The sequence below is a fragment of the Anthonomus grandis genome, chromosome 16, assembly GCF_022605725.1.
Source record: "Anthonomus grandis grandis chromosome 16, icAntGran1.3, whole genome shotgun sequence".
NCBI lineage: Eukaryota > Metazoa > Arthropoda > Insecta > Coleoptera > Curculionidae > Anthonomus > Anthonomus grandis.
In genome coordinates, this window is record NC_065561.1 from 9006758 (window position 1) to 9021339 (window position 14582).

The 14582-nt window shown below is 32.0% G+C and overlaps 1 protein-coding gene across 1 annotated transcript in view; it reads left to right on the forward strand.

Annotated features, from left to right (window-relative positions):
* The first annotated feature begins 5765 nt into the window (after positions 1 to 5765).
* LOC126745471 (protein FAM76A) overlaps positions 5766 to 14582 on the forward strand; it is a 39113-nt gene continuing 30296 nt past the window's right edge. Inside the window, exon 1 of the mRNA XM_050453326.1 lies at positions 5766 to 5979. Within this exon, the coding sequence (XP_050309283.1) occupies positions 5890 to 5979 (90 nt within the window). The 5' untranslated portion in view covers positions 5766 to 5889. The remainder of the gene's footprint in view (positions 5980 to 14582) is intronic.

Below are 14582 nucleotides of genomic sequence, written 5' to 3' on the forward strand. Positions count from 1 at the left end.
ATATCGGACATTACTCTTAATCTGGAAATGCTCAGCGCCATCTCGTAACTTCCATAGTAATCAAGAGAACTATTACGCAGATCAAATTCCTACAAAAATTACTGAATTCTATCATTGTTTTTAAAACGTCATTTTGTTACTGTAGAGGTTTTCGATGTCTATAGATTTTAACCACGAACTTAATAAATACCATATACTTGTAAACTGGGGTTTATAAGTATATGATAAATACCTAGACTGCCAATTCAATGAAAAGTAAATGACCACTACTAGGTGGCTGTTATTTTGCGTGATTGTGTCTTTTCGATGTTGGTCACTCTGACAATTTCAGTTGTGCCAATTATAGGGAAACAAAACAATTAAAGTTTTTGGGAGGTTATGTTTACAAAAACAAAATAGAAAGTGGCAAGCCCACTTCTGCGTCATCCATCACCCAGTCAACACGTGGTCGTTCTTTTTCTTTCCTATCCTTTGGATTTCTTTCCTAAAGCTTTTCCTACCCCTTGCCGTTGGTTATAACGTGACTTTAAGAAGTAAATTTAGTGAAAGTATCAAGCCCACTTCCGCGTCATCCTGCACTCAGTCAACACGTGGTCATTCTTTCCTTTCCTATCCTTTGGAACCCTTCCTAGACCCTTTCCTGCCCTTTGCCAGTGGTAGCTGAACCTATTCCCGCCGGTAGCCAGGCCGGATAATGCCGGATGCGTCGTAGGGGAAGCGTCATCGTGCATTTCAGTATTAAAAATTGTGAATCGATTCGGGAAGCAGGGTGCATACCCGACGGTTTTCCCGAATCTCCAAATCGTGCTGGCAGATTGCCTCGTAGGAGAACCCATTAAAACTAGCAAGTCCAAGTCCAAGTAGCAAGCTCAATCATCTGCAATTCCGCGTCATCTTTCACAGTTTCGTCAGGTGGAAGAAATGATTTTGGGAACAAGAAAGAATTTAAAGACGAAATTCTGGAAAAAATCTTTTTAAGTGAAAAAGCGGATTCATTTATTGGTAGAGGATAGGATCCAGGAAGTTTAAAACAGAATCGCAACATTGGGCGTCAAAACTATCGGCTATCAAAAATGTTTAGAAATTATGTCGATGCATATTATCTGGTAAAAAGTACGACGAAGCAATCAGGTATCATTAATAGTGCTATAAACATAAAAGCTCCAACTGTTGATAGTATTTGAACTCCACTGTACTGGATTGATATCTGAGCAGTAATGAAAGTTCCGAGTTACTTTCAATTATAGATTAAAAATATATTTGCTATAACGTTGTCCAATATTGTAGGTGAAATTTGTAATGCATATCAATAAGACAACATATTACGATAATTCATTATATGGATTGAAAATATTTGTTTTAGTGCATGTACCTAATATGTATATACAGGGTGATTTTTAAGTTGATATGTTGCTTATTTATGGAGAGTGTCTTCAAAGTGATGCTGCTGCTGCGGTATTATACGTAGACCGCTTTCCTTTGCGGAATCATCCTACACCCAGAAGTTTCATAAATCTTATTCAACGAGCGAGGGATACAGTCAACACGTGGTTGTTCTCATTCTTTCCTATCCTACGGATTCCTTTCCTTGACCCCTTCCTACCCCTTGCCGTTAGTTACAACGTATATTTCAGAATTGAACTTTGTGAAAGTTTCTATCCCACTTCCGCGTTATCCTTCATCCCATCAACACGTGGTTGTTTGTCCTTCCTATCCTTTAAATCCCTTTCCCAGACCCTTCCCTACCCTTTGCCGGTGGTAGCTGATCTTATTCACGCCGGTAACCCGACCGTATGATGCCGGATGAATCGTGGTGGAGGCGACATCGTGCATTGAAAAATTTCGTATTGTAATTGATGATTTAATATTGTGAAAGTGTCGATTCGGGGAACAGGGTACATACTCGACGGTTTTCCCAAATCTAAAAATCGTGCTGGCAATTGCCTCGTAGCAGCGCGATCAGGTGAACAAGAACAAGTAGCAAGCCAAGTTAGATTTAGTTAAGAATTTAAGATAGTTGCGTTAGATCTGAGATTTTTCTTGCACATCTTTAAGTAAGAACTTCGTTAAAATTTACGAAAGAAAGTAATTCTCACCTAAAATAAGACAAAGTTTCAATTAACTTGGGATAGATGTATGCACTTTAAAATAATTGTTTTATTATTCTGAAAAGCTTGATTCTTATAAATCCTAATACCATGATGATGTTTATTTCAATTTTTGCATTGTAACGGCATTTTGTACATTTATACAATACATATGTCATGGCGTATTGTATAATATTGGATCTTCTCATGCACGTGTGCGACCTTTCTCATGGGAACCGCTAAATCAGCATCCTTGAATCGGATCACACCATATTATGGAATCTACAGTTCTCACGTAGTCAGCAGTTAGATTTAGTATAAATAGGTTTAAGTTTTATTGTAAAAAACAGATTAATTACAGAATAATTATAGGCAGAAACTATGCCAGTTTAAATTTTAATATTAATAAATAGATTTTTTTTAAAAGTGGTTCTTGAGTTTTGCGAGATAACAATTTGGCGCAGTCGATTGGGATCATTCGATTGGTCAACTGGGACGTCTTCAGGAGGAACAAAAGCATTTTAACCACCTGGCAGTCGAACACGGCTCTCATGGAGTATTATTTTTTGTAAGTAAAGAATCGTCTCGTTTATATTATTTGTTTTTTGATTGATTTTAAACATTTTTATTGTTATTTTTTTTGAGTGTTTTGATAATTCGAAACTGTTCGATTTTTCAAAAATATTTGTCCTTGAACCTATTCCCTAAAATAAAATAAAATTTATTAGATACTTAATTTTAATCAATTTTTCCTTAACGTACTCAAGTATTTGAATTGTTATATTTTCTTTTGCATTTTAAGTAAATTTAACAAAATAGCCGAACAAGGTCAAGAACGTTTTTAAGATGCGAACATCAGTGTTGAGGTAGAGCCTTATAAGCTCTCTGAAATATTTTCAATTGTACCCGAGTTTGAGGGTGATCACATTTTTTTAAGCAATTTTATCAATGCGTGCGATATGGCAAACGCACAACAAAAAGTATTTTTAGTAATTCATAATAAAAATAAACTTAGAGGTAGGGCAGCGCAATTAATTAGTTCATCACGTAACCCCATGTCATATATTGAAATTAAACAACTCTTGAATTTACATTTTGGTGACTCAAGAGATTTGTCTTCGCTTATACAAGACCTGCAACGTCTTAAGCAACTACCGGGCGAATCGCTACTTACATTCTTTAACCGTTTACAATTTTAAACGCAAAAATGCATTCGGGCATTCAAAAATCACCTTTATTAACAACTAAAGAACAAAAATTCGCACAAACCACATTAATTGAGACTATGGCTCTAAATACCTTGTTAACGGGTCTGGGACACCGTCTAGGACAACTCATTCGAGCTAACAACCCTTCCACACTTTTAGAAGCCCAATCCAGAATTCGTAGGGAGCTTCAGCTTTCATATTTTGAGAATCAGAAAACTTCGAAACCCCCTATGCAGAGGCCAACAACTCAACCAATGATGCCAAGGCAAACCCAATTGCCTAAATGTGGAATTTGTGGTCGTATTGGTCATATTACCAATCAATGTCGTTTTAACTCGCCTTCTTATGGTGACCCACAGGCATTTCAACGTCATAATCCGAACCCACCAAATTTCCGTCATCAACCACAACAAGGTGTAAATGGAAATAGTTTCTTGCAACAACAATGGAGAACCAACAATGGAAACCAGAACAGGAATTTTGGAAATGCTAATAATGCTAAAAAATCGTCCTTCTTTTAGTCAAAACAAACCCCAGTATTCCCAGCCGCAGCAGAGGACACACCATGTGCACTATGAACAACCCCAGAACGAATACGACCTGAATGTGGCTCAACATAAGCTAAATCAGTACTCCGAGCAACTGGAGAAGCTAATCGAAGAGCCCTTTATAACCAAGCATGTCCACTGGTTTACTATCCTGACAATAATTTTGATAGTAACCCTTATCGTTTTGTACATATTCTGCAAGTGTCGACGTCGCAAGCTCCTTAGACTAAGCCTTCCTGCAACCGATGACTCACCACCACGACCAAGACCTGGAACCGATCTACTGAAAAGACTGGTCCCCAAGAGACGAACCAGCATCCATCCAGAAGACCCGATCCAGGAAGAAACCATCCAGTTAAGCTTAATTTAAAAGTTGTTGCATAGCATCAACTTTTTTATTTGATGGGGAGCTGTTATATTGGATCTTCCCATGCACATGGGCGACCTTTCTCATGGGAACCGCTAAATCAGCATCCTTGAATCGGATCACGCCATATTATGGAATCTACAGTTCTCACGTAGTCAGCAGTTAGATTTAGTATAAATAGGTTTAAGTTTTATTGTAAAAAACAGATTAATTACAGAATAATTATAGGCAGAAACTATGGCAGTTTAAATTTTAATATTTAATAAATAGATTTTTTTTTAAAAAGTGGTTCTTGAGTTGTGCGAGATAACATATATCTACGATTTAATTTTAGTACGAATAATACGAATTACTAAGTTAGTACGATTCGTATAATTCGAATATTAATAAATATTTGAATCGCCCAACTCTAATTTATTACCGTTATTTAATATACTTTTTACTGACAACACTGAAAATGTTCAGAGTGACCAGCATCAAAAGGACACAACCCAAGGCAGCCATCAGGCACTAGTCATTTTTGGGTATGGTGGCTATATGCATTAGCAGTCCAGGTATATTTATTAAGTTTATTAACAGAGTATAGTTTTTGGCGTTATTTCTGAAAAACGTAGGTTAAATTATTTGTTTGTTACATACCATGTCATTAAGTAGATTGCATAATAATAAATGAGAGTAAGTTTTATATACCATATTATTATGCTTTTAACCAGGAAGCTTTTTGCTTTTTTTTCCTAGACGAACGGAATACAAGAAAAGGTTCGTAAAACATAAGATGCAAAAGCCATGAAGCTTGCGGTAAATGCCATTAGAAGCAAAGAAATGGGGTATTTAAAAGCGTCAAAAATATAAATAAGTTCCAAGTACCCTTGTTGATTACGTAAAATTAGGCATGCCAATAGAAGTATTAATAGCTACGAAGTTAGGAAGAAGACCTGCGCTAAGCAACGAAATTTAAAATCTGTTAGTTACAAATTGTTTGGATATGTAAAAACAGTTTGTTTTTTTTATGCACTAACAGCTTCAGATATTAGGAGGCTAGCGTTTCAGCGAGCTATCAAGAACGGGCTCCAAAACCCTTTTTCTATGACAAAATCAACTGCGGCAAAAAAGGGGCAAAAGGGGTTTTTAAAGAGACATCCTGAACTGAGTTTTAGAGTGTATCTGCAGCTCGCATAAAAGGTTTTTTAGGGGTTTTACTTTCGAGCTTTGGGCCAACGAGGATAATATTTTAACTTTAATGGGATCCGAGAAAGGGGTACAATCAAGGCATAAAGATAGGTTGAAGCAATTGTGGGAGGTCAAAACTGTAAACACCAAAAACTTGAGTAAAAATATAACGTCATTTTACAGATACGCTTGTCTCAAGTGGATGGCTTGATGTCACGGATAGGCTTGATAGCATTACGTATCCGTAATTACGTACCAATGTGGATTTAGGTTAAGCTGTACAAGCCAAGTCGGCCGACTTGCATGTACATGTGTAGCAGCCTTATGTCTTATATCTGCTTGAAAACGACGTCAATGTCATTAAAGTCATTCTGTCATTGCATCCCAGACAGACACGAAACGTCACGCTCACGCCATTTCTCGTACATTTTGTAAACTGCGTTTATTCGGTATCGGAAAGTTATTATTTAACTCCTTTTATTTTAAAACGGAATTTAAATCGTATTATAATGAGTTCTTCAACCGCCCTATTCGCGTGTTCTCGCTGTTTTGCCCGTTTTCCTTTTGAGGACCTTTCAGCTGGTCAACAGCTTTGCAAAGTGAGTTCCATTCTTGGCAATTTTACAAATTTTACTGTTATAATCTTAAACAATGTTTATTTTTACATATTATTTTACAAAGGTGTGAACGTAACGGTTAATTAAATACAGATATATTCTAAGACATCCATATATATAAACGAAAATATATGAATATTGTTCTGACCAACTTTGGGTTCCAAGTAAAGGTACCAATCCTTTGTTTATTACTGTTTTATATAAAAGAAATAAATGTAATCTTTTAAACAGTTTTTAAGTGCCAGTATAAGTAATAAATGAATTCAATTCTACAACTTTTTGGGAAAGCTACATATATGTTGTATAAATGTACAATACATGATTTTAGATTTTTTTCTTTAAGCTAACACAGGGAAACTTTTTTTCTACAAATAAACATATTGTTATAATACATCCAATAACATATTAAAATAACAGAGCAATTGATTGGATTGTTTATTAACAGTGTAAACAAACATTCCTAACCTGTTTTAACCTTTGACTGACATGATCTGGACAACCCACTTTAAATAAGGAATTGGTCCACCTTAAAATTTGCATTAAGTTTTGGTGTAAGTAAATCAGAATCACATTAATTCAAGTAATCCACACTGCAGCACCTTAATAAGATGATTGAAGGAATCATCAATGTTCATTATGATGATTTTTTTATCAATAGGTGTATTTATTTTGTTAATGTTGATTTGAATAAAATAAAATGTTAATTTCAAATAGCTGTTTAACATTCACATGAAAACCTTATATTTAACCTATTATTAATGTCCATGAACACAGGCCAAACAATATTTTCACCTAATAGTATTATTAGCAAGAGCTAAAATTCCTACTTGCAAAGTTGTATTAGAAAAGAAAAAATAGATAAAAGTACAAAAAACATTAAATAATAATTTTTATGTATAACAAAATAACAACAAATGGCAAACAAACAAAAACAACAATTATAAGTTTACAAGGGGGTTAAAAATACTTGCAATTTACAATGCTTTATGACAAAATTCATCAAGAGAATAAAAGGAAAGAGAAATTACTCAAAGTAAAAGTCAAAATATAGTTTATTTGCTAAGTTTACAAACATGTGCTAAAAGCTTCCTAATTCTAGAATTTACAATACTAGTAGTTATTTGGTTATACAGGATGCAGGATAAAACAGGATACAGAATCCATTTTGATTGTACATAGGAGCATATTTCATATCATCAAAAAAAATACAAAAAAAAGAAGAAAAGAAAAGGCAAGAACTAACATAAAATAAGAATTAAAAAAATCTAATCAACAGATATATAATTAATTTTAAATATTAAAATGAGTTGTTAAAATACTCTTCGATGCTTTAGTAAGCTTTTGGTAAGATTAATTTCTTTAGTGGCTTGCAGTGCTCCCTAGGATTATAGATATTAACATTTTTTTCTTAAATAAAATAGTTTATTAGTTTATTCTTAACTTATAATATTGATTTATAATTTTTTCTAATTGGCTGTACTGATAGGATATAAAGGTTATTTAACCCCATAGAAAAAGACCAATATATCTAAAACAAAGAAACTTATCTCAATCCTGAAGGTACAAATTAACTAAGGCATCAATGATCACATGAACCTTTTTATATTACACAAATGGCAGACCCAAACCTAGCATACATGGCATATAAAGACTATCTTAACAATATATTAGAGTGAAAAGAAGGCTTGAGGATGCCACTTGCACTAAACAAATCAATCAGATAAATGTATTACCACTTGCACTAAACAAACACTGATAAAGTGTATTCTCCAATATGCAGCCATAGGTACCCCAATTTTCATTTGACAAAGTACCAAAGCAGCAGTTTAAATGTAAATTCCAGAGTAAAACTTCGAATTTCTAAGAGTGTTTGAATTGTGTCTCTCATGGGATCCTTATACAGAAATTAAAACTATACTATCTGGATGTTAATGGTATGAGACTAATTGTGTCAAACCTTCAGGGTCAGTATTGGTTTTTTGAACAGTATGTCAACTGACAGAAACATGGTGTTCCACAAGGTTCTGTCCTTGGTCCTCTACTATTTTTCATGTATATTAATGATCTTCTAAATGTTGAACATTTAAAACCTATCCTTTTTACAGATGATACTAGTAATGTTATCCAGTTCTCCACTTCTGATCCTATGTTAGATATGATAGCTGAAAGCAATAAAAATATTCATGAATGGTCTTTGGCGAATAGACTTTCCCTAAATGCAACAAAGACCAACAAGTTAAATTAATATAAATTAATATGGAAAGAACATGTAAATAACTTCTTAGAATACTTTTTATAAAAAGAGAACAAACAAAAATGAGATACAAACCAACATGAAATTTTTTTAGAAATTTTTTAGAAAGTGGTTTATTATACTAAATTTCTGAATTAAATGATTTTTACAAGCCCTTTTAAAAAACTTTATACTTTCGATTGTTGTCATTTCTATTCACAACATATTGTATTTGTTTAGACCATTAAAAAATAATGATTTTGAGCATGTTCTTGAGAAACTCTAGGTACATAGAAATTATTTCCAGATTGTGTGTTCTGATCATATATTTCGGCAGAGAATGTGACTTTACTCAACAGATACTGTAGAGCATGAACAACTTTAATTTTATGGACAAATGTCAGTGTATTGTGTAAAAGATGCTCTCTGAGTGGTAACCATTCTAAAGCCTGTAACATGTCTTTTATTGGGGTCAATCTTGGTTTACCTAGTATTATATGCATGATGCATGACCCTATTTTGAAACTTTTGAAGTATTTGACATCTCACTTTGTTTTAATAAAATTAATGCAGTAGAACAATAATTAAAGTGAGGCAGGATTAGTACATTGTAAATAGTTTTTTTTGTCCATATTATATCCTTATGCACTATTTTGTCTGCCTACCATACTTATTTTTCTGCAAATATGTGCTATGCAATTCTGAATTGAGGCCATTCTAGTATGCATATGAAATCTTTAATTTTCAACAGAGTTGTATCAGGACCGTGGTTGTTTCATATACTTACATTTCCTAAATCTATTCATATTTAAATTACATTGTTAATAACATCTTCCAATTTAGAAGTTATTGAGATATATCTAACATTGTAATGTACCATTACAACACCTAGCTCTCTAGAACCAGAACAGGCTCTAATTACTATTGTGTCAAGTCATTCACTGTTATTAAAATATACATATAAGAAATCTTGAAGTGAAGATATTGTTTAAGCAAATTAAATAATATTTGGTAAATGATGCTTTTTATTTAAGTTGTTTTATTGTTCTCTGACTGATGATTTTGTATGAAACTATAACTGTATCCAAATATATAGTTAGAAAAGTTTATAAAGAACCGGTGACATCAACAGACGGCAAAATCCGCGCATCTCGTTATTCTATCGATCGGGTCAGATGAGTATGTCGAGGTCTAAAGACAGTGGAGGCGGCACACTTGTTGAAATTATTAATATTTATTTGTACTAGAGTTTAAATAGTCCTAGATTTTTAGTAGGTATAGCTAGCGATATTATAAGTGCGTTTGATTTAGTTGAAATACTAACTAAGAATGCATATTATTTGAATTTAATTGCTCCGAGAGTCGTTTAAAAAATGTAGATAAATTAAAATTATATTTTTTAGCATTGTGATGTGCCCATAAAAAATCTAATAGAAAAAGTTTTACTTACAGGAGGATGCAGTACGCTAATTATTTTTAAAACAGGACTTCAAATAGGTAGCTGAAAATTATTCTTTATTTGCTTTTTTTTTTAAGGATTAGGTATTTTAAACGACTTGTGTAAAGAAACAAATTGGTATAAGCTTAAAGTTTTATTTCATTATTTTACATATTATATATTTTTATTCACTATCAGATAGTGTATTACAACCTAAATCAGATTCATCCGATGAAGACCATTCCATCTCTTCATCAGATGAGCCTGTAGGCCTGCTGGAACAGGAAGGTATATTTTCTATATCTTCTGACTCTTGGACCACTCTTCTGTAAGTTGACTGGGATACTCGAGTGGCAGCTAACGTACGTTGTCTAAAATAATTATATACTATTATTGTAAGTTATCAATACAATAAAAATTAAAATTTGAAAACATCCTACAATAAAATATGAATTTATATTGTTCACTTACCTAAAATTTTTCAAAGGAATAGTAATTCCTTGCTCTGCTTCTTTTTTCATAAAAGCTGCCACGTTAGAAATAATCTCTCTTCCTTGGCTGTGAATTATTTGTCCTTGTTTGCCTACTTTCTTAGGTGACATCTAAAAAAAATTAGAAAGTAAAAAAATTAATATACACATGCACACTCTAGGCTATACATATATACCTAGAAGTTAAATACCTATTATTTTGTCACTTAAAATCAAAGTATATTTTAAATAATATAATTTTTAACAGTAATTAATTTTTTTAAATTATTAGACAATTGAATAATTTAAACCAATTTTACTTACCTTTTATAATAAAAATCGGATAGTCTAACTAAAAAAACTATAGTCTATTTCACTATTATACTTTAAAAAAATACACACAACAGATTTTAAATGCCTTATAACGCGATTAACTCACTTCCCGTACGAGACGACACTGAGCCACTAGGCCTTCAGGCTACGTCATAGGCTTTTTAAATCCCTGGCAGGTACAAAGAAACGAAGTACGGCGGCTGCTTTGTTCTTGCGGTTTCTTTTATAAGAAGCGAGAGAAAATATATTGCGGTCGTCTTTTCTCTCTGCTACCGGATTTTCTATCGATTTTGTGTTGAAAAATGGGTTTGTGCGCATATTGAGCAGTCGGTTCTTTATAAACTTTTCTACCTATACATTTTTAGATTCTTGGTTACTTGCATTTGTTTGCTGATTCTGTGTGAAGGTTTCTTTTCTTTAGGTGTTCTGTTTATTATATTTTATTTGAATGTTGTAGTTTAATTTTCTACTGTTTTACAGATATTTCTAGACATTTTGACTTGTGCATACACATACTGTGTAATATATTAATAAATATTTGATTTGATTCTATTTGATTAATTATGAATTCATACCTCTTTCAAGCTGATCCAATAATCCTGTTAATATGTGCTATGAAGGTAAATCAGAGTTAAACAGTTATGCAAAGTTTTGTTAATGGAATAATGGGTATCTTTTATCTGGAATAACTGATTATGCTACACTTCGCAGAATAAGTCCTAGTCTTCAGCACACAAAACCCACAAAAATTTCAAACAGCACCGAAGCAATCTGCAAGGCTATTTATATATACATAAAAAATAAAATATCTTTAAGTCAGCAAATACCAGTCTATGACATTTACGTAATGTATTAAGTAAGTTAAATAACACATTAAAAATATGTAATTTTAAAGCTTTTAAACTTGACAAACTGGGATTGATTAAGCAAATATGAATTAAACAAACTCAATAACGCAACTGAGAGGCCATACTGCCTCAATTTATTTCACAATATATATAGGTCTCTGATCAAAGGATTTTTAAAAGTCAGTATAAATAACATGAACCTTAGCACAAGCATCAATTGTTTGAAAAATATGACTAGACAGACTGGACAAATTTGTAACACAAGATTACCCATAGAATCTGTGGTGGTCAACGAAGATGACACCTTTAACATAGTTAAACAAAGATATACAAAATAATTGCAAATATTTTTGAAAAATTGCAAAGTTGTGAGATTGGCCTGTAACTGGTTACCCAAATCAGAATATCCTGCTTACAATTTAGGTGATATTCTAGCAATTGTCTGGCATTTGTTTTGTGGACAGTATTAAGTTAATATTGATAAATTATGTGAAGGGGTGCTTGACATTTACAGAACCATGTCTCTCTAAAGAGTGACACCAAAATGTTTACTATAGCTTGTGGTTCTGTGACAACCTTAGTATCAGGAAGTGCTTCTAAGACATGTATTCTAGAAGACTGGACATTTTTACCATTAATAAATGGTCAGAATCTAGATGGATGAGTAGATATTATATTATTTTCAGAGTTTCAACTATGCAACAAACAATTATGTTTTATAATTATAATTTAATGAAATTTCTACAGAATACAAGTTATTTCAAATGTGGCTCTCTTACAATTCTTACGAGCCTTTTTCTTTTATATATATTATTACTAAGCTCGCGAAAATAATAAACTGAGAACGTTTGCTCTTTTTTTTGTGTAATTAGAATGCATGCACTTAATATACAATCACATTACATTATTTTTAAGACAAGGTATCAGCATCCTTCTTGAATATGGCCATTTTAATAAAATCTGAGGAAGAAATAAAATTAAATTTAAAAACTAGCTTTATTATCACAACAAATCCTTCCTATATAAGCTTTAAATTTGTTATTTTTAGATTTAGGCTATTAGTGTAAATACACCTTTTTCTTAGGAAAAAAAATATTTTTTGATTTATGTAAAAATATACAGGGGATTCCATTTAACAAAGGTATATTTTTCATATTTTCTCAAGAACGCGATTTTCAATTTTGTTTCACCATTTTTATTGCTAATTTAACCGACCCCATATATTAAATATTAACAAAGATACCAATAGTGCCAACTTAATCAGAGCCACCCAGGAAAAGTGCATTAAAATACACAAAGCTTTAATTATATGAAGTAACTTAGAATTACAGGACTTAGACAGTGAGTTCTTACAATATTACCAGGTGTTGGCACATGATTCTAAAAACATACCACTGCTTAGGTGGGATTAGGAGAGAGCATGTTATACATTGGCAGTGTTAAAATTTAAAATATATGATATTATTTTAAGAGCATAGCATCCAGAAGCTAGACATATTTTAAGTTTTCTATTAAGTTTTTAAGAATATGTTCCTGAAATTCAGTTCACTATCAATTATTAAACCCAAGAATTTGCTAGTTTGGTGCTTTTGAACAAGCTCATTGGTTAACAGAACATTGTCCATTGAACACTTAAAACTTAAATGATTTGCATCACACAAATTCTCAATTAGTTCCAGATCAGTGTTCAAGTCTTGAACTGTGCCAGATCCTTCTCATTCTTTAAAATTGATTATTAGGAAATGTTTTAACTTTACCCATAATTGGAAAAAGTGAAAATGACAATACAATGAAGTCTTATAATGCCAGATAGACTAATAACTATTATTTAAGATGCCAGGACGGTGAGAATGAAATGACACCTCAGTGAAATTATAATATGTTAAAAAGAAATATCTTGAACATTTTGACATTAATAGTTTACTAGAAAACTATTACTTTAAAACTTTTGTCCAGGCCTACTATAACTTCACTTCACAGACATTGTTTATTGTTTACCTATGTTTATTGTTACCTACCTTACCTAATTTCTACTATTAATGTTTTATGGATAATTATTGATATAAAGGTTAATTAATAGTGTCACATAGTAATAAAATGTTTTAAAAATAATAAAGGTTAACATCCTTTTTTCGCATTTATTACTATATTTACTTCAAACCTTCAATTCAACTTAAAAATTTAAGAAAAACACAGAAGTTTTTTGTTTTAGTTTGTCAAGTTGTAAGACAGCGTTTCCTAGCATCTACTCTAAAATTGTTATTCATTCTTTACAAAAAATATATTGTAAGAAATGCTCTTTTGACTGAGACCTAGCTCATTTGATTTGTTAGTAATGCTTCTTATCTCTCTAGCACCGGTTCTAAAAACTTAAACATAATTTCCAGCCATTTCTCATGGAAATGTTTTCCTTAGGCTGTACAACTAATAAATACTTCCCAAGATACAGCTAAGAGCCATTATTAATGGAACACCCTCTACAAAACTTACTGTTTCTGGTTTTTATTTTGTCTCTTTTTAATGTTTGATTGCATGATACAATAATTTTCTTATGTAAACACCAGTAAATTTTAATATAGTATGATTATATCAAATACCACCTTTTAATGAAAGAAAAAGTTTGAACATGGAATGATTTTGAATGACTATTCCAATTATGTGCTCTTATGGAAAAAATATTTTTATGCAAATATTTTATATTATAGCAATCAGTTAAGCTCAATATGCCCGTCTTGTTTATGGTTATCATAGTAATAGCTTAATCCCATTATTTGTACCCAAGGCAATGATTTTAGCACAAAGATCCATGTAACCAATGAAATAATGTTGACAAATTGACACGAAAAAGTTACGAGATAATTCCAGCCAGTTATGAGCATATCAGTCAGTTTCAGTCACAATATTCTTGGTCAGCATTATAGATATACTGAATATAAGTTTCTAACATTTATTAGTGCAATACATACTAAATATTTACGGAAGAGGGGTTAAATGAAAAATTCCAAAGAAATTTTTGGATGAACTCTTTGAAATTCTGTCTGGTGTGGAAAAATACATAAATACACCATAAATTACATTCATCAGCATAGGCATTGATTGACACATAGAGCACACAACAATTAACCACCTATTTTCTAATCCAAGCTTATTCTCTCTTATAGTCCATTCAAAACCAACAGGCCAGAAAAATTTTGAATTATTCTAAGCAAATTGTATAATTTTTTTTATCTTCTATACTTAAAATCCACTACTTACTATATTTA